This window comes from Lepus europaeus, chromosome 11 (assembly GCF_033115175.1).
Source record: "Lepus europaeus isolate LE1 chromosome 11, mLepTim1.pri, whole genome shotgun sequence".
NCBI classification, from domain to species: Eukaryota; Metazoa; Chordata; class Mammalia; order Lagomorpha; family Leporidae; genus Lepus; species Lepus europaeus.
In genome coordinates this window covers 85,446,394-85,473,603 of record NC_084837.1, presented here as the reverse complement: position 1 = coordinate 85,473,603, position 27,210 = coordinate 85,446,394, and the positions used below count along the sequence as shown (strand labels likewise).

Sequence of the window (27,210 nt, the reverse complement as noted above, 5' to 3'; positions counted from 1 at the left end):
AGTAGCATGTCTGTTACTTTCCAGTTACCCAGGGGGAAAAGGGTTCTTTGATTATTCTTACAAATTTCTCTAAGTTTAAAATGTTTTCTAAGTAGGAGATTATTTCAAAATTAAAAATTTTAAATAATTTTTCATGAGGTGTATTTTGTATTACTAGCAAGGTTATCTGTGTGAAAAACCTTACATAGCTAAAACAAATTTAATTGCATTTATCACATGCTTAGCATATTTTCAATAAAGTAAAATTTTGTTAAATTTGGGTAATAGTAAATTCAGGGCTTCTGGCTGCTGTGAGAACACTTTTTTTTTCCCGTAGTGTGTAGTGATTTTTGTGCCCTTACTTGTCTTTCTTTCGCCTCAGCCTTGTCAGATCCGAGCAGTAGACTTTCAACTTCTCCTCCTCCTCCAGCAATTGCAGTCCCCTTGCTCGAAATGGGGTTTTCTCTCCGGCAGATCGCCAAAGCTATGGAAGCTACAGGTAGGATGAGTTTTTATACATCAGTATGTGTGAATAGGAGAAGTCCTATTGTATTGAAGGTAATATATTTTATGAAAGACAATAAAGCATGGTAAGATTTTAATGCCAGATATAGTTACAGGGACAACATGGCAAACACACTTAAAATGATAACATAAATACCTAATTACCTTGCCCAAGTTCAGTGTCAGACTCCTTTTCCTTTGCACAGGTGCTCGGGGAGAAGCTGATGCCCAGAACATCACTGTCCTTGCCATGTGGATGATAGAGCACCCTGGGCATGAGGATGAGGAAGAGCCCCAGCCAGGCAGCACAGCAGACTCGAGGCATGGAGCAGCAGTTCTAGGCAGTGGCGGGAAGTCAAATGATCCATGTTATTTGCAATCACCAGGAGACATACCATCAGCTGATGCTACAGAAATGGAGGAGGGCTTTAGTGAAAGGTGAGATTTCACTTTGTGTAGTTCTGTTCCATGTGTTGTAAATGGCACCTCCAAAGCCCAACGTGTTTCCCACATAAATGCTTCTAATGCCATGTGTGAAGTCGAACACTATAGGTATAAGACAAGCACATCAGTCACAAGCTTATGTTTCTATGAAGGGTAAAAATGATGTGGGAAGTTTTATTTGAATAGATATTTTTATAGGAAGAAAATAATTTTTATGTAAAATTGAGTTGACAAAAGGAAACTGATAAAGTAAAACATTTTAAAATAAACATGGCGGTAAAAATTGTATATCAGTGATATAACGTGTTCCTGGTAATTTTAGAAATTGATTTAAGTAACATATTTGGTAGGATTATGTTTTTATTTTTTTTTATTATTATTTTTTTTTAATGAATATAAATTTCCAAAGTACAGCTTGTGGGTTACAATGGCTTCCCCCCTCCCATAACTTCCCTCCCGCCCGCAACCCTCCCCTTTCCCGCTCCCTCTCCCCTTCCATTCATGTAAAGATTCATTTTCAATTCTCTTTATATACAGAAGATCAGTTTAGTATATATTAGGTAAAGATTTCAACATTTTGCCCACATAGCAGCGTAAAGTGAATAAACTACCATTGGATTACTAATTATAGCATTAAATAGCAATGTACAGCACATTAAAGACAGAGATCCTACATAATTTTTTTTTCAAATTAATTAATTTTCTATGCCATTTCCATTTTAACACCAGGTTGTTTTTTTTTTTTTTTCATTTCCAATTATCTTTATATACAGAAGATCGATTCAGTATATAATTAGTAAAGACCTCATCAGTTTGTAGCCACACAGAAACACAAAGTGTAAAAATACTGTTTCAGTACTAGTTATAGCATCACTGCACATTAGACAACACATTAAGGACAGATCCCACATGGGATGTAAGTACACAGTGACTCCTGTTGCTGACTTAACAATTTGACACTCCTGTTCATGGCGTCAGTAATCTCCCTAGGCTCTAGTCATGAGTTGCCAGGGCTATGGAAGCCTTTAGGGTTCGCTGACTTTGATCTTATTCCGATAGGGTCATAGTCAAAGTGGAGGTTCTCTCCTCCCTTCGGAGAAGGGTACCTCCTTCTTTGATGGCCCCGTTCTTTCCACTGGGATCTCACTCACAGAGATCTTTCATTTAGGTCTTTTTTTTTCCGTGATATCTTGGCTTTCCATGCCTGCTATACTCTCATGGGTTCTTCCGCCAGATCCGAATGCCTTGAGGGCTGATTCTGAGGCCAGAGTGTTGTTTAGGACATCTGCCATGTTTTTAAATCTTTTCTCTCAATATAATTAAATTTACATTTTCATGTGTTCTAAAGCTTTTTAATATCTAGTATACTATGTCCCCTTTTTTAAGTCACAGAAAGAATTCTGTGAAATTGCCTAGCCTAAAATTAAATGTAATAAGATATTCTACAATTCCCTCTAAATCCTTTTAACCTTTAGTGCATCTGTAAGTCATACCCATTTTTCATTTTAACCATGGAGTCATGGGATTACCAAGGCATGCATTTTACTTAACATACAGACTTTTCTAACTAGCTCCTTGAATATATTTCATAATTTCTTTTGAAATATCTGTTTCTCCTAGGCAAGGATTTGTAATCATCTTAATTTAAGTTTTTAATCATTGAAGACTTAATCAAGGTCATATTTTATCTCTCTTTAATTTGAACATCTATTAAGCATCATTTAATTTCTGATAGAATTGAAAATCAGATGAAACAAAAAATTGCTTAGGGCATAGAATATGAGGTATCTATAACCTAAGAGCTTTACAAAGGATTAAAGGTATGTTTCAAAGTTTTATCCTAAATATACTTTATTATCAGAGCTCTTTGAAGAAAAAAAACCAATACCGCAAACAAGGTTGCACCTGTGCTTTCTTTTCGTGATAGTTTTTAAAAGGTTATGTTGTTTTCAAACTTGCACTTGTAGCCCTGATAATCTGGATCACACAGAGAACGCAGCTTCTGGAAGTGGTCCACCAGCTAGAGGTCGCTCAGCAGTAACACGAAGGCACAAGTTTGATTTAGCAGCTCGCACATTGCTAGCAAGAGCAGGTAATTTATGTTTCACATCCTTCTCTTGGTGAGAGTTTTAATTTAAAATCAATATAAAAGCAACATTAAAGAAGATGTTACTACTAATATTGAGTACTCGGCCCCTTCACACTACAGAACTGTTTATGTTTTTTACACATTTACGTAATTTTACTTAGTCAAAATCACTGCATACATTTGTGAATTGATTTTTAAATTCTCTATTGGTACAGAAGTCTTTACTGCCACTTAGAGATTCTGAGATATTTTATAAATGATCCCTCTTTCCTCAATCAATTATCATTTAATAAGTGCTTATTTAATATTTAACATCATTAATGAGAAGGATATAGAAAGAATACTGTGTCCCCCCAAAAATGTAATCCCTGGTTATTCTGATATAATCTGTGGACCGGAGGGCTTCAGTACTGGGGAAGGCCATAAATATACCAAAAACTCCTTCATGAGATTAGTGAATTCTAGGGTTATGTCCTGGACATGTAAAGTCTAGATTATAGGGAATATATTTTCCAAACCAATAACTGGGATATATGATTTTTCAAAACAAAATTTAATCATTGAAATATTAGAGTTTGATTTAATGATTTATAGGAACAGTGAGAGAGATATTGACACTGTCCTTGAAAATATATGATATATCTTTCCCATATAATGAAAAGGGACTGGATATTTTAAACATAAATCTAAGGGAATAATAATAGTGAATGTCTACCTACTGTTTTTTTATATAACTAACATTATAAAGTATGGAGTGTGGGTTGTCCTATTTAAACCTATCAGCAGCCCAGTGAAGCATGTGTGTTATTATTATCCCCATTTTATAGGAGAAAAAAACATGTATAATAGGTGTGATTTGAAATTTAAGCAGCTGAGATAGATTCTCACCTTATAGCAATTACAAAGTGGGGAAATATTCAGAATTATTTCATTCATGCAAGTAAAATGCCTTTTTTGTTTTGTTCTGAGCGGGGTTATACCGCTCTGTGCAGGCCCACAGGAATCAAAGTCGGAGAGAAGGAATATCTTTGCAGCAAGACCCAGGGGCGTTGTATGACTTTAATTTAGATGAGGAGTTGGAAATTGATCTTGATGATGAAGCAATGGAAGCTATGTTTGGACAAGACCTGACCAGTGACAATGATATTCTGGGAATGTGGATCCCAGAGGTACTGGATTGGCCTACCTGGGTGTGTGTGATTGCAGCGGGGGCTGCTCTGACTTATTTTCCTGCCCTCCTGTTCATACAGCTTACTAACAGCAGCCTTGCCTAGAGTTGAAACACTCTAAAAAGTCTTACCTCTCATCCTGAGGTTTGGGGATTTAATGCTTTAGGTTACTTTGATATCTACAAACGATTAAGAAAAAAACCTCATTGCTTTCTGGTGCGATTTTATTGCTTCTCTCCCCAAACTAGATAAGTAGAGCCACACTGTGATAATATTTGATTCTGATGTCAAAGGTAGATAACAAAATAGGCATCAGGTCCAGTAGATGCTGCTGGGTATATAATATAGCTGCTTGTGCTCACACTGCTATCTGAATGCATGCTCTTCTCCTTCATAGGTTCCATTTAATCATTGTAATGCCTCATTCTAGGAACCTAGATCTAGTAAACACCTCCGTCCAGGAGCAGGGGACATGGTAGGTTAGTGTGTTCGCATTGTTATAGCATTTTTGTAGCAGAAAGACTCCAAGTGTGTAGGTGTAAATTCTACAGTAAAGAGAGCCTATGTTAAGTAAATATGATAAATGACTCCTAATGACTTTTCTTAGAAATTCAGAAAATAGGTATGTGCTTTATGACCAGATGAAAAGTAATTTTCACTTGAGAGTTTTTAAAAAAAAAATCATCTTGAGATAGGGCAGATCATCATGTTAATTAACTTTTTTCTTGGTAAGGTTACTTATTATAGTGAAGAAAGGCAAAGAACACTTTCAAATTGTGTGATCTGATTTTTTATTTGAAAGAAATCTTTTATGTAATGTTAATGAGCATCTTGAAAACATTCCAGCATTTGTGAACAAAGTAGATAATGTCATAAATGACCTATTTGCCTCTTCTTAATTTTATGTTACATTGGTTGTAATAATTTGATTGAAATCATTTTGTGCAGCATGTTTGTGAGTCTGAAGACAGGGAAGAAGTGGTGGTGTGTGAACTGTGCGAATGCAGTGTCGTCAGCTTCAATCAGCACATGAAGAGAAACCACCCAGGCTGTGGGCGTAGTGCAAACCGCCAGGGCTATCGCAGCAACGGCTCCTATGTGGACGGCTGGTTTGGTGGTGAATGTGGGAGTGGAAATCCATACTACCTGTTATGTGGCAGCTGCAGGGAGAAGTACTTAGCCCTGAAGACCAAATCTAAGACAGCAAGTTCTGAAAGGTACCTTGAAATTGTATAGATATTTAGAACCTTGTAATGAGAAATCTTAATGCTTAAGGCATGGCAACTGTCATTTTTTTCATAGGAGATAGTTACTTTGGCCTTCTTTGAAGTTCTGTGATTGATGAGTTGAGGACAGAAAGGATAGTTGAGGAATTCATGTTCCCAGCAGAACTGGCAGCTTGTCAGGATCTCTGGGAGTCCAGGAGTAGTGGCATGGCAGTATGTCTCTCTGGAATTTGACTGGCAAGCTTTGATTTGTTGACAAGTTGTGATTGGGACCCTTACCTTAAACCTCAAAAGGCTTTAAGTCTTTCTGGAATAGTGTTTGATTACAAGAATTGTTGGTGACCCAGAAGTCTCCTAAGTAGTTTGGTAAAGTGGTCATTGATTTTTATAAGCATGTGTGTGCCTACACACCAGCAGTTTAAAAAAAAATTTCTCTTCATTTGTTTCATTTATTTGAAAGGCAGAAAGAGAGGGAGAGAGAAGCAGACAAAGAAACATTTCCTATCCGTTGGTTCACTCCCATAGTGCCTGCCATAGCTGGGGCTGGGCCAGGTCAAAGCCCAGAACTGGGAACACTGCCTGGATCTCCCACATGAGTAGCATGGACCCAAGTAACTTGAGCCTTCACCTACTGCCTCCCCAAGTGTGCATTAGCAGAAGGCTGGGATGGAGAGTGGAGCTGGGCCTCAAACCCAGGCACTTTGATTCGGGATGATATGGATGTCCCAAGTGGTATCTTAACCAATATTCCAAATACCCATAAAGTTTTTATTAGCTCATAACATGAAACACACTTTTTTATTTTGTGCTGCTTTATTAATGACCTCTTAAAATATTCTAATGACTTAATTTGCTTTTTTGAGTACTAACTGTTTTATATAAAAACACAATGTTCTTCATGTTTGGTGCAGGTACAAGGGACAAGCTCCAGATCTAATTGGCAAGCAAGACAGTGTATATGAAGGTAGTTGTTTGTTTTGAGAGCTTTATTTCACATGTATTTTTATATGTATATATATGTATATATATACACACTCTGTGCCTAACAGCTGTTACTAAAATTTACCTGTGTGTGTGTGTTTGTACTTATGTATGTATTCACTTAAACTTTCTCTAAAAAACGAGGTAGTCTGATAATAATCACCCTAGTTGGAAAGTCAAAGGAGAAATACCTGGGTTCAAATACTGGCTTTACTGCAGAATATTAATTTTTGTTTGGCATAAATAAGTTTATCTTTAAGTAAGGAAAGGATTTTAATGCATTTTTTTTGAATTTTTATCCTAATTGTAGACAGCAAAAAATAAAAAATGATGCTGACTGTAGGTTTTTCTGGAGCACTCTATTACTTGAAGGAACTCATGCCCTAGGGCTTATGGACAGGGCTAGAAACTCTTTGTTGGCCCCATGACAATATATTTTTGTTAGCTGACACCTGTTACCACCTGTAACATTTGGGGCTGTTTCATTGAATTTGACTGTAGGGACTCCCCATTCCCGTAATCCCACTGTGCCTCAAGAGTGCAGTTTGGTTGAGTCACCAGGAGATGGTACCATAGTTCATCTTGTGGCCTTGGGCTTTCAGTCTGTATACATTTTAGACGTCTCTGTATTCATTGCTGTCAGTATTATGTTGCTTTTATATTCATAAACAATGCATTTATTTACTCAAATTCCAGAAGACTGGGACATGTTGGACGTTGATGAGGATGAAAAGCTAACTGGTGAAGAAGAATTTGAATTGCTTGCAGGACCACTTGGGTTAAATGACCGGCGCATTGTACCAGAACCAGTTCAGTTCCCTGACAGCGACCCACTGGGAGCCTCAGTAGCAATGGTCACAGCCACCAACAGTATGGAAGAGACTCTGATGCAAATAGGTAAGCTGAAATGCTGATTTGCATTAATTTTATAGAGTCTGTGTTAGTTTTGGAGATAAGGTAAATAACAAGTAACAGTTCAGCATTGTCTTACCCCGTCAAGTCTCTTTAGTGAGTTGTTTTCATATTTTGAAGGTACAATATGAGATTAGTTTTGATTTTTTTGTCCTTATGAAATATTGAAGTGAGAAAAAGAAAGTTTATAAAATATGACTAAGATAATCCTATAAGTTACAGAAAATTTTTGTGCTGTATTTTTTATTCAAGTGAGAGAGTCTGGTAAATTTTTGCTGTAAGGAATGTCAAATAAATATTTGAGGTAGAATTGGTGATTCAGTTCTTTATGTATACTTAACGCATATTTTAAAAAGCTGTATCATTCATATATTTACCTGTATTAATATAAGCAGAAGTGGTATATGAGCAAAATGAAAAAAAAAATTAACTGGAAATACCTCCTGTAATTAAATATTTAAGTTGGAAATATCTAAGTCAGAACTTAGAAATAACCAAGATTCTCCTAAGGAATTTTCTGTGTAACAAAGTTCCAGATGAGCAAAACCTGTCGGTTTGTCATATTGCCTTATGTCATGTAACCTGTGTAGACTAGGAGAATTTTGCAGGAGTCTAGGTACCTGTTGTGTTACCTTGTTGAGAACTAAGTCAAGTTGTGTTTTTCAGGTTGCCATGGCTCTGTAGAAAAGAGTTCCTCTGGGAGAATAACGTTGGGAGAGCAGGCAGCTGCCCTGGCCAACCCTCATGACAGGGTAGTGGCTTTGAGGAGAGTGACTGCTGCCGCTCAGGTTCTTCTGGCCAGAACCATGGTCATGAGAGCACTCTCTCTTCTCTCAGTCAGGTGGGTGTTAACTTTCAGTCAAATGAGGCTAAATTGGATTCTAGTATTTATGAGAAGAGAGTCTGGTGTTGTGTGAGAGGGTGAAAAGAATTTTAGAGACTTAAATTTATATTGTCAAATGAAAGATGTTGTTCATTCAGTTAGTCAATTAATACTTGGCTTTTTTAGGTGGGAAAGAATGTTTTTAATAGTAACCAATAAACTTCATTCATTTTTTAAATTATTATCTGAAATGGGAAACTGAGACTATTGGTCCACTTTGTGCCAGGGAAAAATTAAAGGTCGAATTAATTTTTATGCAGAATTGACCAACTGTATAGCTAAGTTAGTCTGCAAATTCCAACATGACTCTTGCCATTTTTTTATGCAAGTATGTGTATGCATTATAAGTAGTATTTATTTACCTTATTTATACTGTGGAAAATAATGTAAAAAAAAAGGAAAGAGAATCAAGAATAACTAAGACTTCCATTTAAGGAGTAATTAATGGCAAATTGGTAAAAGCAGGAAGATCCTGAGAGAAAAACTCGAGATTTAAGTAAGATTTAGCCAATGTGGTGTTGGCTCAAGGACCGACAGGTAGGATAGTAGAGAGGAAGAGAGTTCGGAAACTGACACACACATGTAGATGCACATGTGTACATATCTACATATGTGTCTACATTCACACACATGTGTCCACACACTTGATTTATGGCTTGGTTTATGACAGTGATTTACACTGTAGAGTAATGGAGAAAGGATGTCAGTTTTTTAAAAAAGATTTATTTTATTTATTTGAAAGAGAGAGGTAGAGACAGGTCTTCCATCCACTGGTTTACTCCCCAAGTGGCCTCAACTGCTGGAGCTGAGCCGATAAGGAGCTAGGAGCTGCTTCCAGGTTTTCCACATGAGTGCAGGGGCCCAAGGACTTCGGCCATCGTCTGCTGCTTTCCCAGGCACATTAGCAGGGAGCTGAATTAGAAGTGGATCAGCTGGGATGCAAACCAGCGCTCATTTGGGATGCCAGTGCTGTAGGCCGGGACTTTAACCTGCTGCACCACAGTGCTGACTTCAGGATGTCATTTTTAATGAGATAATGTTAGATTATTTAGACACCTAAGAAGGAATGTCATACCCTAACCTTATACTATATAAAACAAATAATTCCGAAGTGGCTCTTAGAGCTAAATTTGAAGAGTTAAATCAGTAAATTTTCTAGAAGGTAACACAAGAATTTATTCTTGATCTTGGGACAATATTAAGTAATTTCTTAAGCAAGGCACCATATGCATCTACCATAAAGAAAGAGACTAATAAATTGGACTATATTGAAATAGGAAAGTATGCCTAATAAAAATTGTTAAGAAAGTAGAACAAACTACAGAATAGGAGAAGAAGATATTAGCAATGCAGAAAGCCAACAGAGTATGTGAAGAATTCCTATAAATCACTAAAGAAAAGACAACCCAAAAGAAAAATGGGCAGAGAGCATTCAGCATCACAAAAGAATGTATCACACAAGAGGATCTCCAAATGGCCAATCAACATGAAAAACTTTCAGCCTCATTAGTCTTCAGAGAAATGAACCCAGGGAGATATTACTGTACACCCACTAGAATGGCTACACTTTAAAGGACTCGGGGAGAGTGGGAGGAAATAAGCTCAAGACTGTGAAACTTCTGAAACTGTCATTACACAGCTATGAAAAATAAATTGGTACAACTGCTTCTGAGGACTAGTCGACTGTACCAACTAAAGCCAAACATGAATATATTCTATGACCCAAAACTCCACTTCTGAGTGTATATGTAATAGAGGTACTTACATATGTGCACCAAAAGGCATATATGAGAGCATTCTTCGCATAATAGCCCCAAAATGGAAACCATTTGATTGTCACTTATATTGAATAAATGGATCATGGTACTTTATTTATAGATCAATGAAAATGAATGAACTTTTAAAATGCAGCAACATGGGTGAGCCTTAAAAACAATGTTGAACAAAAGAAGCCAGACACGAAACAGTACATAGTTTATTATTCTATTTATATAAAGTTCAGAAGCAGGTAAAACCAGTGTATTGCTTTAGTAGTTTGTCAGATAGCAGTTATTTTTGAGGCCATGGTGACTGAGAAGAGTCCAGGACAGACTTCTGAGATGTTGGCAGTGTTGTTCCTTGATCTAGAGCAGGGGTGGGGAAGGTCTGGCCATGAGCCATGTGAGGCCCAGAAATCATTTGGCCTGGCCCTGCCAAGGCAACCTCAGGCCGGACCCAAAATTCAATAATTTTTAAGTTGATAATTTTGTATGGACCACAAATCATATTATAAATATCCAAATGGACCTTGGCAGAAAAAATTTTCCCACCCTGTTTTGGGTGGTTACATAGGTTCAGTTTGTGAAAATTCATGCTTCGTGAACATTCCTATATGCTGTAATCCAGTTATTTTTCAAACATATGCCAACATGTATTAAAATTAAAGTTTAGATAAAAGTTTCCAACTCGCATGGCTGGCACTGCAGCTCAACAGGCTAATCCTCCACCTGCGGCGCCGGCACACCAGGTTCTAGTCCCGGTTGGGGCGCTGGATTCTGTCCCGGTTGCCCCTCTTCCAGGCCAGCTCTCTGCTGTGGCCCGGGAGTGCAGTGGAGGATGGCCCAAGTGCTTGGGCCCTGCACCCGCATGGGAGATCAGATCAGCGCGGTGCGCCGGCCGCAGCGGCCATTGGAGGGTGAACCAACGGCAAAGGAAGACCTTTCTCTCTGTCTCTCTCTCTCACTGTCCACTCTGCCTGTCCAAAAAAAAAAAAAAAAAAAAAATTCCAACTCGCATAATATTTTTGTTAACTCTTAGAACATGTATGACAACTGATAATGCAATTTGTATTTTATTCTGGGTGTTGATGCTGTGGACTCCAAATGATCTGTCCCTTAAGAAATCTGTTTTCTTTATCCTGAAATATTTTCCTTTCTTGGCAGTGGTTCCAGCTGTAGCTTGGCTGCTGGTCTTGAGTCACTGGGGCTAACAGATATTAGAACGCTGGTTCGATTAATGTGCTTGGCTGCAGCAGGGAGAGCTGGCCTCTCCACCAGCCCTTCTGCCATGGCAAGCACCTCAGAACGCTCACGAGGTGGGCACAACAAGGCCAACAAGCCTATCTCTTGCCTGGCCTATCTGAGCACTGCGGTGGGATGTCTGGCATCAAATACACCTAGTGCTGCGAAGCTGCTGGTGCAATTGTGCACACAGGTAAGCTAGTTCCAGTGCTTTCCCTGTTGTCCTGCTTGTCTACTACTGATTCTTGAAGAGCTTTTTGAAATTAAAGACTTTTGTTCCAAAATTATATGTAATAATAATTAAGCCTGTTTATCCCAATTGCCTCTTCAGAACTTGATTTCTGCTGCAACAGGTGTAAATCTAACCACAGTTGATGATCCAATTCAGCGAAAATTTCTACCCAGCTTTCTTCGAGGAATTGCTGAAGAGAATAAGCTTGTAACCTCTCCAAACTTTGTTGTAACTCAGGCCCTTGTGGCATTACTAGCAGATAAAGGGGCCAAACTGAGACCTAACTATGATAAGACAGAAGTTGAAAAGAAAGGTAAGCTTCATCCTATTTAAATGCACAGTCTTCTGATCAACTTGATTAACATTTTTTAAAAGTGTGTTTTGGGGTGGTTATGTGTAATAAATAAAATACAGGCTCTTTAAGTTTAGAATATAAAACAAGTGCATAAATACTGTGTAAATGGAGATAAATATTAGTGTACCAAATTAGTTTAATTGTAGATTATGGTTTAAATCACCACAGATAAAAATCCTAGTATATTTCCTTAACAAAATTTAGATAAATGTTATTTTTCTCTTTGTCTTAAGATGATAACCCTTTGATTAACCCTTACTTAATCACTACTATCTCCCCTTCTCTCTATCCAGGGCCATTTGGCCCAGAGAGAAAGGCTTTTGAAATCATTGGCCTAGTCCCTTGACTAACTGTTAACTAACTGTTAAGATCACTTTTGATCAAAAGTCAGAATGTTATTTTTAAAGGAATGCTGCCTCTGCCTTGACCTACAAGTTATTTCTGCTGCTTTCTCAGGCTATTGTGTCCTTAGAGTAAAGACTGTTGATTGATGTATAATTAAATGTTCTCTTGCAATGAACTAGATTTATTGTAGAATTTGATATGAGGTAAATGCTTTATATGTTGTATGCATATCTTAGTGGCATGATTGCTTAAGAAAGTGCTAGTTCTTAAAAGATGTGGGTTAACCCATTTTTGTTTGTTCACTACTGCCAGCTCTCACCTGGGCATCATTTCATTGTTTTGTTTAAGCAGGTTTAATTGCCCAATTGTATGCCCATCCTTCCTATGATCCTTCTGCTGTAGGCCCTCTGGAGCTGGCTAATGCCCTGGCAGCCTGCTGCCTGTCCTCCAGGCTGTCCTCACAGCATAGGCAATGGGCTGCTCAACAACTTGTGCGCACTCTTGCTGCACACGACCGTGACAACCAAACTACTCCACAAACGCTCGCTGATATGGGAGGAGATCTCAGAAAATGCTCCTTTATCAAGTTGGAGGCTCATCAGAACAGAGTATGTATTTTGAGTATAAAGTGTGTTAATCACCTTACGTAAAATAAAATAGTCTGCCCTTCTCAAAGGACTCAAAGTTGAAGTCTTGTTTCTCTCTCTGCCCACTCCATGTCTGTCTGTCTCTTTCTCTCTCTCTCTCATATGCACACACATGCAAGTACACATTTACCAAGATTTTCTTGGCAGTTACCAACTCTACTTTATGTGTATGCTAGGTTGATATAAATAGTGTGCATCTAGGAGTATCAGATCAGGAATGAGAAGAAAACCAGAAGAATGGCTTCCCAAAAGATGCGGGCTTTGGGGATGCTGTTGTGATGCATCATGTTAAGCTGCCTCTTTTGATGCTGGCATCCCATACTGGAGTACTAGATTCGAGTCTCAGTTACTCCTGATCCAGCTCCCTGCTAATGCACTTAGGAAAGCAGCAGAGAATGGCCCAAGAACTTGGGTCCCTGCCACTCATGTGGGAGCCCGGGATGAAGTTCTTGGCTCCTGGCTTCAGCTTGGCACAGTGTTGGTTGTTGCAGCATTTGAGGAGTGAACCAGTGGATGGAAAATCTCTGTCTTATTCTCTCTCTTTCTCTCTCACACTCTGCACTTCAAATAAATAAGTCTTTTAAAAGAATAATGAAGGCTAACACCTGCAAGAGGAAAGGATACTGACCTATTATTCTAATGCACTGAACCTTTGAGCAGTGTGACAAGTACATTTAGGAAAGAAAGACAAAGACGGAACTATGCTACTTAATTTTCAAATAACTTCTTAGCCTGTGTTGTATATTTATAGAGCATATAGATGTGTTAATTTATAGTTTATTGAGGCCAGCGCCGCGGCTCACTAGGCTAATCCTCCGCCTGCGGCACTGGCAAACCGGGTTCTAGTCCTGGTCGGAGTGCTGGATTCTGTCCCAGTTGCTCCTCTTACAGTCCAGCTCTCTGCTGTGGCCCGGGAGTGCAGTGGAGGATGGCCCAAGTGCTTGGGCCTTGCACCCTCATGGGAGACCCGGAGGAAGCACCTGGCTCCTGGCTTTGGATCTGCGCAGTGTGCCAGCCATAGCGGCCATTTGGGGGGTAAACCTAAGGAAGACCTTTCTCTCTGTCTCTCTCTCTTACTGTCTAACTCTGCCTGTAAAAAAAATATATATATATAGTTTATTGAATTAAGTGGACATTTAGTCAAGATTTTAATAGGTCTCAGATAATTCAAATGAGTATGATCATAGTACTTAAAAGCTATTCATCAAATAGGTATATATTTGCAAGCCATTTAGACAAGAGTGAGACCATGTATATTGCATTGTAAAATGGATACTTTTCTTTTACACTTTCATGGTAGAATTTTTTAATTTGGTAGAACTTAAAACTTGTTCAAATATCATTGGACTTTTTTCAATTTTTCTAGGTAATGACATGTGTGTGGTGCAACAAAAAAGGTCTCTTGGCTACAAGTGGCAATGATGGCACCATTCGGGTGTGGAATGTTACCAAAAAGCAATATTCACTGCAGCAGACCTGCGTGTTCAATCGACTGTGAGTGCTGGCATCACTTGTGTAATATAGAAAATAAAAACAGAATCCAAGACCCATCCTGGCTGTGTTGATGTAATCAGATTGTCACTGAATTAAAATTTTTTTCTGTTTGAATTGTATTTCTGTATTTACAATAGGTTTTTAATTTTCTAGGATAGTAATTCAGAAAATATACTTTTTAAAAAATTTTTTTTTAATTTTTTATTTTTTGACAGGCAGAGTGGACAATGAGAGAGAGACAGAGAGAAAGGTCTTCCTTTTGCCGTTGGTTCACCCTCCAATGGCCGCTGCGGCCGGCGCACCGCGCTGATCCGATGGCAGGAGCCAGGTGCTTCTCCTGGTCTCCTATGGGGTGCAGGGCCCAAGCACTTGGGCCATCCTCCACTGCACTCCCGGGCCACAGCAGAGAGCTGGCCTGGAAGAGGGGCAACCGGGACAGGATCGGTGCCCTGACCGGGACTAGAACCCGGTGTGCTGGCGCTGCAAGGCGGAGGATTAGCCTAGTGAGCCGCGGCGCCGGCCTCAAAAAATATTCTTTTAAACTATACTTGAACTTACTTAGAATTAAATCATGGCCTACTAACAAATAAATGTTCTGTTATATAAAATTATAGGCTAATTTTGCATTAGTCTTAAAAGGTTATTTAGTCAATAGAGTAATTATATTGCTTCTTTACCAGGATATAGCATTTTTTATAATATAGGCATTATACCAGCTGTAGGTATTTCTTTCCTGAGGGCTTCCCTGAAGGTTAGGCAAATAGGAATCGGTATACTCTCAATAATAGCTGTGTGTACAACCCATACAAAATCTGAATTTTTTTGGTTGACAAGTCATACACCTATTAAATGAGCAATAGTCTAAGCATATATTTTGTAATTCTACATTTTTCACATGATGACAAACACTAGCTAATGTACAATTGTCAAGTGTTGGTAATCATGCTTTGAAATGGAAAAATCTACTGTTGGATGCTCTGGTCTATATGAAACCCTTATTGTAAGGTTTGCATTTGAATTGGTTTGTGGATGATAAAGGTAGAATTCCATGCATATCTGTTGTATTCCAGGGAAGGGGATGCTGAGGAAAGCCTGGGATCACCCAGTGATCCAAGTTTCTCGCCTGTTTCCTGGAGTATCAGTGGGAAGTATCTGGCTGGGGCTTTGGAAAAGATGGTGAATATCTGGCAAGTTAATGGTAAGAACCATGTAAATAACAGTATATTGCTGAAGCCACTTTTTAATCCTTTGTGTTAGCCTTCTGAGTCCAAACAATATCTTTTGTTTGCCTTGAAACTCAGACTACTCAGAAACTGTGAAAATCTGTGCATAACGTGGTTTTAGAGAGGATGTAACTCATCTTTCTAGGCATTTCAACTAACCTAGTGTTGTAAACTAGAAATTCTTTTCATGTACCACTAAGCATTCAGAGAATGGCTTGGCTTGAGGAGAAGTAGCAACCATTTGTATTTAGGCACTGTAATCTTTTGAATGGTTTGAAGCATTTCTGTTATTTATTTCAGAAGTACATGTTCTTATCAGTTTTTGTTGTACCACTCTAGAAAGTAAAAGTCATTATTATGCTTAATAATATTTTCCTTCTATTTCACAAATAGCATTAATTATAGGTAAATTACTTATATTAATTTGATTTTCAGTAATTATTAGAAGAGGACTTAAGTGTTTGATATTTGTACACTGAAAATTTTCCTTTACTCTCTTTTCTACAAATATTATTGTCCTATTAATACTTACAGATTAGCCTGTTAATCTGATAATCACATGAGGGTACTTCAAAAAGTTTGTGGGAAATGAAAAATGGAATTAGAAGATAAGGTAGGGCAGCCATTCAGCCTATCAGATAAGACATTTGCATCCACATTGGAGTACCTGAGTTTGATTACTGACTGGCTCCCCATTCCATATTCCTGCTAATGCAGACCCTGGGAGGCAGCAATGATAGCTCATGTAATTAGGTTCTTGCCATCTGTGTGGGAGACCGGGGTTGAGTCCCTGGCTCCTAGCTTTGGTGTCAGCTCAACCCTAGGTATTGGAGGCATTTGATGAGTGAACCAGTGAATGAGACCTCTTTCTGAAACTTTATTTGTCCCCCTCTCTCTCTGTCTCTCAAGTAAATGCATGCACACACTTATTTGTTTGTTTGTTTTTTAAGATAAGCTTGGAGAAGACCTTGTAGTGCAGTTAATTAAGCTGCTGCTTTTGGAGTGCCAGTTTGAGTCCTTGCTGCTTTGCTTCCTATCCGTCTTTCTGCTGGCGCATCCTGGGAGACAGCAGATGATGGCTCAACTGCTTGGGCCCCTGCTACCCTCATGGGAGAGCCAGATGGGATTCCAAGCTTATGGCTTCACCCTGGCCCAGCCTTGGCTATAGCAGCAATTTGGGGAGTGAACCAGCAGAAGGCAGATCTCTCTCTCTCTCTTTTTCTCTCTCTGTCTTTCAAATAAATAGTTATTTTAGTCTAAAAAATCTTCAAATCCATATATAAGGTTTTTTATAATTCTCATTTTGCATGAACTTTTTAAAGACTCCTAGTATGTAATACATAAATGAAGGACCTAAGGGGCCAACGCTATGGCATAGTAGGTAAAGCCCACAGCCTGCAATGCCAGCATCCCATCTGGGTACCAGTTTGAGTGGCTGCTCCACTTCTGATCCAGCTCCCTGCTAAGGCACCTGGGAAAGCAGCAGAGGATGACCTAAGTGACTAGGCTCCTGCACCCACATGGGAGATCAGGAAGAAACTCCTGGCTTCAGCCTTGCCCATCCCTGGCCATTGCAGCCATTTGGGGAGTGAACCAGCAGATGGAAGACCCCTTTCCCTCCCTCTCTCCCTCCCTCCCTCCCTCCCTCTCTCTCTCTCTCTCTCTTTCTCTCTCTCTCTCTGTAACTGTGCCTTTCAAATACATAAAATCTTTAGAAAAAAGAGAAAAAAAGGATCCTTCCTTTGCAGGTTTATTCATTAGAGGGCTATTACAAAATTGAGGACTGCTTTGAGTGTGTATTAGAATTAATTAGTATTTTTTTTAAAAGAATTAATAATTAGTTAACATATTCTCCCTCTTTAGGAGGAAAAGGATTAGTAGACATTCAGCCTCACTGGGTATCTGCGCTGGCTTGGCCTGAAGAGGGCCCAGCTGCAGCCTGGTCAGGAGAGTCTCCGGAGTTATTGTTGGTGGGCCGGATGGATGGGTCTCTAGGACTGATTGAAGTTGTTGATGTGTCCACCATGCACCGTCGAGAACTGGAGCATTGCTATCGGAAGGATGGTAAATGACTGCATTTGTGTCTAGTTAAGGAAGTCCCTGCAAATCAAATAGACTTACCTTTGAAAACTACTGAAAGAATATTAGTTTTGGCTTTGTTTTCTATATATTCCAGTTGGTGTTTCATTTTAATTAGTTACTGAATTCAAAGATATTTCTCTCCTAACTGCCACCACCACACTTTTCTGTTGAAATGAGATTTAATGTTACTATAGCATATTAGTCATTGTCCTTCATGTGAGCCACTTAGCATTTGTAGCAGGCTTCCAGTTTCCTTTGGAAAGTTAAGACCGTCCAAGGGGAAAAAAGTGAATAACCATTGATAGAGATGAATTTGTTAACAAAGGAGTTAAAGTGAGGAAAGGGGTGAGGAGAATGGAGAAGGTAAATTCCTGGTCTGACAAGAAATAGTAGGAAGTCTGCTTACGTAGACTTATGTTCTCCCTGTCTGCCTTTGATAGGCATCTTATTAGATAGTTTTTCTCAGTTTTGGGGAATGGGGTAATTCAGAGGTCATAGTACCTGCTTACAGGGCTCTCTTAGCAAAAGGGAGTTGCATTTTTTGGTTTAGTTTTTTTAAAAAATATATAATACCTGCATAGAGTTTAAAATTAAAATTTTAAAAGGCATACAGTGAAAAATCTCTCCCATCCACTCAGATCCAGTACTCCTCCATTCTGCCTTCACAGATGAATACTGTCCTTACATGCTTTGTAGCCTTTTGGTATTAAACTTAGATACAGAAGGAATTTTGAGTATAGGTTGTTACAGTAGGATGCTTGTTAGCATCTGGAGAGACACTGTGTAGGGGTTGTAAACAAGCAGAGGGCCAGGGGATGTTCCGTTTATGGCTTATCTGACCTCTCACTTTCATGGTAGACATGAACCTGGCATAGGGTCTTAAAAACAGTGAGAGAATTCAATTTTTGTCAGATTTTGTTTTATATATTCTCTTGTTTTTATGTTGGTAATTGTCATCCTTCTGCTTTTACATGTAGACTCTTTAGCATTTATTTAAGTGTGGTCTTGTGGTGATGAATTTCCTTAGATTTTGCTTATCTGAGAATTTGTTTCTCCTTTAATAACCATTTAATAAAAGAATGAAAGTTTAAAAATGAGATAGTCTTTGTCACTTATAAATCACATGACTTTTGTGGAATCCCCACTAATGACTTACATTTTGTGTAGATTCACTAAAGAACTCTCTGGAAACTTACTTAACAGAGGTTGCAATTGCATTTTTTTAAAAGTCTTTGTCTTTTAAGTCAGAAAATGACAAGTCTCATTATTCTCTTTTTCTCTTAAATCATGTTAGTATCTGTTACTTGCATTGCTTGGTTCAGTGAAGACAGACCGTTTGCAGTGGGATACTTTGATGGAAAATTGTTGCTGGGAACAAAGGAACCGCTTGAGAAAGGTGGCATTGTCCTAATTGATGCACATAAGGTAAAGACAACTTTCCCAAATAGTGACTCCTTCTTGAATTTTAAAAAACTTTAATCGACACATAATAATTGTACATAGTTATGGGTACAGAGTAGTATTTCTATACATATATAATGTGTAATGATCAGATCAGGATAACTGGTATACCCGTCACCTCAGACTCATTTCTTTGTTCTGGGAACATTCAAAATCCTCTCTATTAACCATTTGGAAATATATGATTATTTGTTGTCAACCACATTTACTATATTGTACTAAAGAACATTAAAAGGTATTCCTCCTCTCCAGCTGCACCCCTCTACCTGTCCTCCCTCCAGTCCCCTTTCCATACTTACCAGCCTCTGGTAAGCACTGTTCTGTTTTCTGCTGCTATAAGATCAATTCTTTTAGCTTCCACAAATGAGTGAAATGTGTGGGATTTGTCTTTTTACACCTGGCTTATTTCGGTTAACATTGATGTCTTCTGTCTTTATCAGTGTTGCTGCAAATGACGAAATTTCATTCTTTTTATGGAATAATATTTTATTGTGTGTATATACCACATTTTTTCATCCATTGATGGACACCTAGGTTGAGTCCATATCTTGGCTATTGTAAATCTACTACAATAAACATGGGATAGCAGATGGCTCTTCAATGTACTGACCTCATTTCCTTTAGTGTACTCAGTAGTGGGATTACTAGAACATATGGAAATTCTATTTCTAGTTTTTTGAGTAGCCTCCATAATTTTTTCCATATGGCTGTACTGATTTACATTTCCACCAACAATGTACGAGAGTCCCCCGTTCTCTGCATCCTTGTTAGTATTGGTTATTTTTTGTCTTTTTTATAATAGCTATTCTTACAAGAGTGAGGTGGCATCTCATTGTGATGTTGATTTACATTTCTCTTATGATTAATGTTGTCAAACATTTTTTCACATACTTGTTGGCCTTTTGTATATCTTCTTTTGAAAAATGTCTATTCATATCATTTGCTCATTTTTAAATTGAGTTATTTGCTTGTGCATTCCTTACAGATTCTGAATAGTAATATTATCAGATTAATAGTTTGCAAATATTTTCTCCCATTCTGTTGGTTGTCTTTTCACTCTGTTGATTATTTCCTTTGCTGTACAGAATCATTTTAGTTTGATGTGATCCCGTTTGTCCATTTTTGCTTTTGTTGCCTGTGCTTTTGGAGTCATACCTAAGAAATCTCTGCTTGGACCAATGTCCCAAGGCATTCCCCCTGTGTTTTCTTCTAGCAGTTTCTTAGTTTCTGGTCTTAAATATGCATCTTTGATCCATTTTTAATTGATTTTGTATATGATGAGAATTGGCCAGGAGTATGTATTATGTGTATGTACACTTAGATTCATTCTTCTGCATGTGGATATCCAGTTTTCGCAGCACTAGTTATTAAAGAGATGGTCCTTTCTCCAATGTATAAGTATATTGATGGTGTCTTTGTCATAAATCAATTGGCTGTAGATATATGCATTTATTTCGGGATTCTTCATCTGTTCTATTGGTCTGTAGTTCTGTGTTTATGCCAATTCCATACTGTTATGATTATTATATAATCATTATATATTATATATAATATTATATGATATATATTATATTTTATAATATATTTTATATAAAATATAAAATATAATATAATGTAAATATACAACATATTGCATATATTTTATTATATATTATATATAATATAATGTATATTATTATAATTATATATTATATATCTTTGTAGTATGTTTTTAAGTCAGGTGTTGTGACACCTTCAGCTTTGTTCTTTCTGTTTAGGATTACTTTGGCCACTAAGGTCTTTTGTGGTCCTCTGTAACATTTTAGGAGTGTCAAATATTCCATATTCTGGTGATAAGAGTGTGTATTCTGTGGCTATTGTGTGAATATTCTGTAAATGTCTGCGGGCCAGTGGACAGCAGGTCAAGCTGTTGCTTGAGACTCTGGCATCCTATCTGAGTGCCAGTTTGACTCCCAGATGCTCTTCTTCCAATCCAGCTGCCTGCTGATGTAACTGGGAAAGCAACAAAGGATGACCCAAGTACTTGGGGCCCTGCCACCCACATGGGAGACCTGGATGAAGCTCCTGGCTCCTGGCTTCTGCCTGGCCCAGCCTCAGCTATTGGAGCCATCTGGGAAGTGAACCAGCAGATGGAAGATCTCTGTCTCTCTCTTCCTCTCTCTCTCTCTCTCTCTGTAACTCTGCCTTTCAATTAGATAAACAAATCTTTTTTAAAATGTCTTTTAGTTCCATTTGATCTGTAGTATAGATTTTAAACAAATTAATTAATTAATTTAGTATATTTGAAAAAGAAACAAAAAGAGACACCACTGGTGCATTCTTCCAAATGCCCACAACAGTCAGGACTAGGCCAAGCTAAACCAGGAGCCAGGAACTCAGTCTAGGTCTCCCACATGGGTAGCTGGGACCTGACTACTTGGAACCATCACCTGTTGCCTCATTACACATTAGTACACATTAACAGGAAACTGGATTGGAAGCAGAGGAGCTGGGACTTGAACTGAGGCACTTAGGTATGGGATGCAGACATCCCAAGTAGCAACATAACTACTGTACCACCCACACATGGAATATTTTTCCATCCCTTTACTTTCAGTCTATGTGTGTCTTTACCAGTAAGTCCCTGATAGTGTATAGTTGGGTCTTGTTTTTTGTTTCGTTTTGTTTTGTTTTTGTCCACTCAGCCAGTCTATATCTTTTTTTTTTAAAGAAGTTACTCATTTATTTGAAAGTAAAGTTATAGAGAGAGAAGGAGAAACAGAGAGAGAGAGAGATATCTTCCATCTGCTGCTTCATGCCTGAGATGGTTGCAATGGCCAGGGATGAGCCAGGAGCCAGGAATTTCATCAGGTTCTCCCATGTGGTTGCTAGGGGCCCAAATACTTGGACTACCTTCCACTGCTTTCCCCAGGCCGTTACCAGGGAACTGGATTAGAAGTGGACCAGTCAGGACACCAACTAGTGCCCATATGGGATGCCAGTGTTGCAGGTGGCAGCTCGCTACACCACAACATCACCCCCAGTCTGTATCTTTTAATTGGAGAATCTAATCTATTTACATTCAAGAATATTATTGATAGTTAACAACCTCCTACTGTCATTTTGTTAATTATTTTCTCATTGTTTTATATAGCCCTTGTCCTTTCCTCTCTTACTGTTAGTCTTTGTGGTTTGATAGTTTTCTGTAGTGATAAGATTTGATTCCTTTCTCTTTCTCATCTGTTTATTTACCACTGAATTTTATACTTCAGGTGTTTTCATACAAGTAGTTACTGTCCTTTCACGTCTTGATGTAGCACTCCCTTAAGCATTTCTTGTAAGGGTGGTCTAGTTTGTGAAATCCTCCATTTGTACTTTTCTGAGGCTGTCCTTACACCTCCTGCTTCTCTGAAGGATAGCTTTGCTGGGTGTAGTGTTCTTGGCTGGAAGTTTTTTCTTTCAGCACTCTGAATGCTTTATCCCACTCGCCTGACTTTCAGGGTTTCTGCTAAGAAACCTGCTGTTAATCTAATGGAGATTCTCTATATAATTTTCCCTTGCTGCTTTTAGAATTTTCTCTTTGTCTTTGCCTTTTAACAATTTTATTACAATGAGCCACGAAGACCAGGATAGAGTCTAATTGAGTTCCTTGAGCTTCACGGATCTAGATATCGATCTTCACCCAAAGTCTTGAGATGTTTTCAGCTATTGCTTCATTAAATGTGCTTTCTGTGCCTTTCTCCACTGTTGACACATTATATAAATTTTCTTTTCTCTAGGGTATTATTAGAGAATTATGTGTTCTCTTGGAGGTGCCGTGTTTTCTTCTTTATTTCATGTTTCATGTGTCCCTACATTGACATTTGCTTATCTGGTGTGGCAGTCTCCTTTTCCAGTTTTACAGAGTTTCTTTGGGTTTTTCCAATAGGGAGAGGCTTTCTATTGTGGACAGGTGCTGGCTTGTTTGGATATGGTGCATTAGCTTCAGTCCTGGATGGCCTCAGTAGTGTGATCTCTTACAGTTTTTTGGCTATAATTCTCATCAGTGCTGTTGTGGTTAAATTAGTGGCATCAACTGAGGCTGTTTATAGTGGCATGGGGCAATATTGCTGCAAGTGGGAATGCCTCCTGTCTGACTGTTAAGTCCTTACAGGGTTATAGGTTCTCTGGTAGACAAGGCTACTGTATGGCTGGTCATAGGCACATGAGGATGTGTCAAGCTGGCTGGCTGTGTGGCAGGCTCAATGGAGGGGACAGAACCACTGCCTAATTGGCTATCAGACCAGGTTTCAGGATATTACAGGCTGACTGGAGTACAGCAGGCTCTCCAGGGGACAGGGCTACCGCCTGGCTGGCTAATCAGGCTGGGCCCTGGTACCCGCAAGCCACTGACTGTGTGTCACCTTCCCCTCTAAGCAAGTCCATCTGTTACTGGGGGATAGGACACCAAGTGATTAGAGGCTGAGGTGTCAGCCTTTCTGCTGGGTCTAGGCTGTGAGTATCTTGATGATGTTGCTGCAGCTGCCCATGTTAGCATGATGGAATAATCATGAGAGTGGAGGTATATTATGACTACTAGCTACCAGGGGAGCATGCACTGTAGCCCTGGGTCCAGTTTCAAATGAAAATAGCAGCTTAGGTCATGGAAGGATGGTGGTTGTGTAAACCGGACTCCTACTCCCTGTCAATGTAGCTGTGTGGACTCTGGGCAACTCTCCAAACTGTCCAGGGCCTGTGAGTGCTGGCAGAGTCTCCAGAGTATGTCTGCAGCGGTAGTGGGAACTGTTAGGGATCTCTAACTTACTTTTCCCTACAAGGGGAAGTCTGACTTGGCTCTGAGCTGATCTGGGTTGAAAAGACAGTATAGGAGGAGCAGCCTGCCTCAGTCTCCTCTCTCTGGTGCGGTCTTGGGATTTGTGCTCCTCAGGGAAGTCCCTGCTCCTCTCCAGTATACTTCCTTAGTTATTCCAGGTAGTGTAGTTGCTGACTCCCTGTTGTCTTTTTTTTTGGTAGGGACATGAGCAACAGGCAACTCTATTCAACCATCTTGTTTTTCTTGATTGTTCCTGTAGTATTGCTTGATACTAGTTCCTTTAAATTTCTTTTACATCAATCACTTATGATTTCATGTTTCATACATAAAATCTTTGGATTATGTATGTTCACAGAGAAGTGTATGTAAAAGGCCATCAAGTCAGGAAAGAAGTGAAACCAAAAAAAGTGAAATAGGAACACACTGGAAATAGGAACAGAGTATCTCCCAGTAATACTAGGAATTCAACGAGGAATGATTCCTTTACCTTATACAGATGTTGCCAGTTCCAACGTTTATAGGACCTTCTAGGCTGGTAACATGCAAGCAAGAGTTGGAAAATATGGAGGAGAGTAAAAAAAATTAGAAGACTGCAGTGACCACAGCCATATATAAATGCAAAACATGTCCCATATTCTGTTAAGTGTTTGCTGGTTTGGTGTGAAGGGCATTTTATTAGAAATTTTTCCTTTTCATATGGTAATGGTTATCATTCAATAAAAACAACTCTTAATAAACACAAATGCTAATGAAAGATATCCCTTTTAAGTACTTCATAATTCAACTAACATTTATTAATCTTTGACTATAGCAAATACCTTAGTGCTCTAGACTATCTATTAAAAGGGTGGGTTGGCTTAGTAATTGACAATATGTCAGTATCTAATTTACATAAAGCTCATTTCAAAATAGTTAAACAAGCATAGGTCATAATTTGTTGAATTTAAAGTGTTACCTTGTGAAGGAAACATTACTCTGATTTTTTTTCTGTCTCTACCATTGTAAGGATACCCTTGTTAGTATCAAGTGGGACCCAACAGGGCATATTCTTTTGACATGTGCCAAAGAAGAGAATGTGAAACTCTGGGGACCTGCTGCAGGATGCTGGCGCTGTCTCCATTCACTTTGCCATCCATCTATTGTAAATGGCATTGCTTGGTGCAGTCTTCCAGGGAGAGGATCCAAGTTGCAGTTACTGATGGCAACGTATGTCATTATGTGTGTGTGTGCATGTGTGTCTTAACTTTTATACTAGTACAGAAGATTATTTGCATGAAATATGGCTTCTTGGTATGGCCAGTTACTGTTCTTATAATCTGTAATACCATAAGATCACATCAGATAAATAAAGGGTGGTTTTCCAGTGTGAAATTTGGTTATGTAATCTCTTTATCTGGGTATAATATTGTTAGAATATTGATCCCTAGTACAAATAAATGTTCAAAGTATAGTAATTCTATCAGGACTTAATTTATAACTATTCAAAAATATTTTACTTGCTTCTGCGTTTTGGCATGCTTTGATTTTATGTGATCAATTTTTTTTAAGTGGCTGTCAGAGTGGCTTAGTATGTGTTTGGCGTATTCCACAAGACACCACACAGACCAGTATGACTAGTTCAGAAGGATGGTGGGACCAGGAATCAAATTGTCAGGTAATATTCTGATATTTTTTAAGCTCTTACCTGAAACTACAGAAAGTATATATCATCAAAGTTATTTTGCCTTGATTATTAAGATCCCCACTACCATATACAAAAGGGAAAGATCCATTAGGAAAATGTAAATAATTGCCATTCTTTGTGCATTCTCTGAAATAGCTTTTTTTTTTATAAGTCACCTACAACATAATTGTTTGTTATGATAGTAGCAGTTATAATTGATACTGTAGGCAGACAGTGAAGTGGGAGCACCTTCGACCAGAGCATTTCTCCTACTGATGCCAGAACTCCATCTATGAAAAATGATCTTTCTCTGAAACAGAAGTTACGCATTTAGATGCTTACAGAACCATCTAGATACATATTAGAAGTTCATGAAGCTAGGAGCTGGAAAGTGTGGAGAAGATGAAAAAGACAAAAAAAAAAAAAAGCTACTATCATAATAATCACCACTCAGTATGTTTTGAGTAACTCATCTTAACAATTATGTTGTAGGTGACATATAAAAAAATCAAGCTATTTCAGAGAATGCACAAAGAATGGCAATTATTTACATTTTCCTAAAAAAAAAAAAAAGCCAAGAAGTGCACATGCTTCCTGTAAAGGGCCCAGCTGCCACAGCGCTGGCTGTCATCCTTCAGAACAGACTCTTGTTAGTGATTGTCCTAAGTCTCAAAATAGAAGTCAGAAGTCCTGTGTAAAATCTCCCAGTGGTAAACACTGGTGCCTGCTTAAAATTCTGAGTGGCCAGCCAAACTGAGCTACCTCCCAGTTTACAGTCTCTGTTGCCTCTGCTTTGTGATACAAATACCCTTGGAAGAAATATACTTTCCATTATCTTTGGGTGAATGAATACATCTGGTATTATGCTGTGTTGTAACTGAAAGAAGAGGGAGTTTAGAGCAGAACTGGGTGAATAGGGAAGGGAGGGATACCCAGCGTGCTGAAGGGAGGAAAGTGTCACAGATGTGGAGGTGCACATACATCTGGTTTGCTGTTTGCACTAGAAAGTAGCTTTATGGACAGGCCTTTCCTATTTCACTTTTGAAACCCACAGAGCAAATGTGTAGATTGGACACTATGTGACAGAATCATTAGTCAATAAAGGGAAAAACCCATCCATATAGAGTCAGATTGTGCAGGTCACAAGTGCTGGGCAGGGGAGGGATAAGCAAGAAAGTCTCTTAAAGCTAGAACCAAAATTTCAAAATAACTGGTTATACAGTAGAAGTCAGAATTTTCTGTCTCCAGGCGATATTTGTTGAAATGTAATCACATCTGCCAGTTTGAAGAGCAGAAAACTAGTTTAGAAACGTATCCAAAAACTAAGATTCAACTTCAGCAAAGGAGAGCCAGACTGATGTTTTATTATTTATTCAGTCAGATTAATGTTGATGAGAATTGTCTCCCTCCACACCCAACTTTATATACTGAAATATAAAATATCTAAGGATGAATTGTGAATCTTGAACCTATAAATTTTAAAATCACAACATGTGTTAAAAATAATCCATTGCAGGATGGCTGTAGGAAGTCAGCGGGCATCAAATGTGTTTATCAGCTCCGGGGACATATCACTCCTGTTCGCACCGTGGCCTTCAGTTCTGACGGCTTGGCCCTGGTGTCGGGTGGACTCGGTGGGCTCATGAACATTTGGTCTTTAAGGGTAAGAACATAGGTTTTACTTTTTTTTTAGGAATATGTTTACATTAACTTAAATATATGATTAGATA

The 27,210-nt window shown here is 38.6% G+C and overlaps 1 protein-coding gene across 7 annotated transcripts in view; it reads left to right on the top strand.

Annotated features, from left to right (window-relative positions):
• HERC1 (HECT and RLD domain containing E3 ubiquitin protein ligase family member 1) overlaps positions 1-27,210 on the top strand; it is a 228,114-nt gene that overhangs the window by 168,183 nt on the left and 32,721 nt on the right. For 4 of the 7 annotated variants that reach the window (XM_062206099.1, XM_062206102.1, XM_062206097.1 and 1 more), the window contains exons 41-58: positions 362-478; positions 690-921; positions 2,895-3,019; positions 3,986-4,206; positions 5,134-5,406; positions 6,327-6,375; positions 7,089-7,289; positions 7,971-8,145; positions 11,109-11,379; positions 11,518-11,731; positions 12,470-12,726; positions 14,132-14,259; positions 15,330-15,457; positions 17,346-17,546; positions 18,859-18,989; positions 24,824-25,023; positions 25,366-25,471; positions 26,997-27,143. In XM_062206099.1, coding sequence (XP_062062083.1) covers positions 362-478; positions 690-921; positions 2,895-3,019; positions 3,986-4,206; positions 5,134-5,406; positions 6,327-6,375; positions 7,089-7,289; positions 7,971-8,145; positions 11,109-11,379; positions 11,518-11,731; positions 12,470-12,726; positions 14,132-14,259; positions 15,330-15,457; positions 17,346-17,546; positions 18,859-18,989; positions 24,824-25,023; positions 25,366-25,471; positions 26,997-27,143 — 3,176 coding nt within the window. The remainder of the gene's footprint in view (positions 1-361; positions 479-689; positions 922-2,894; positions 3,020-3,985; positions 4,207-5,133; positions 5,407-6,326; positions 6,376-7,088; positions 7,290-7,970; positions 8,146-11,108; positions 11,380-11,517; positions 11,732-12,469; positions 12,727-14,131; positions 14,260-15,329; positions 15,458-17,345; positions 17,547-18,858; positions 18,990-24,823; positions 25,024-25,365; positions 25,472-26,996; positions 27,144-27,210) is intronic. The other 3 variants (XM_062206101.1, XM_062206100.1, XM_062206103.1) reach the window with 3 other exon arrangements.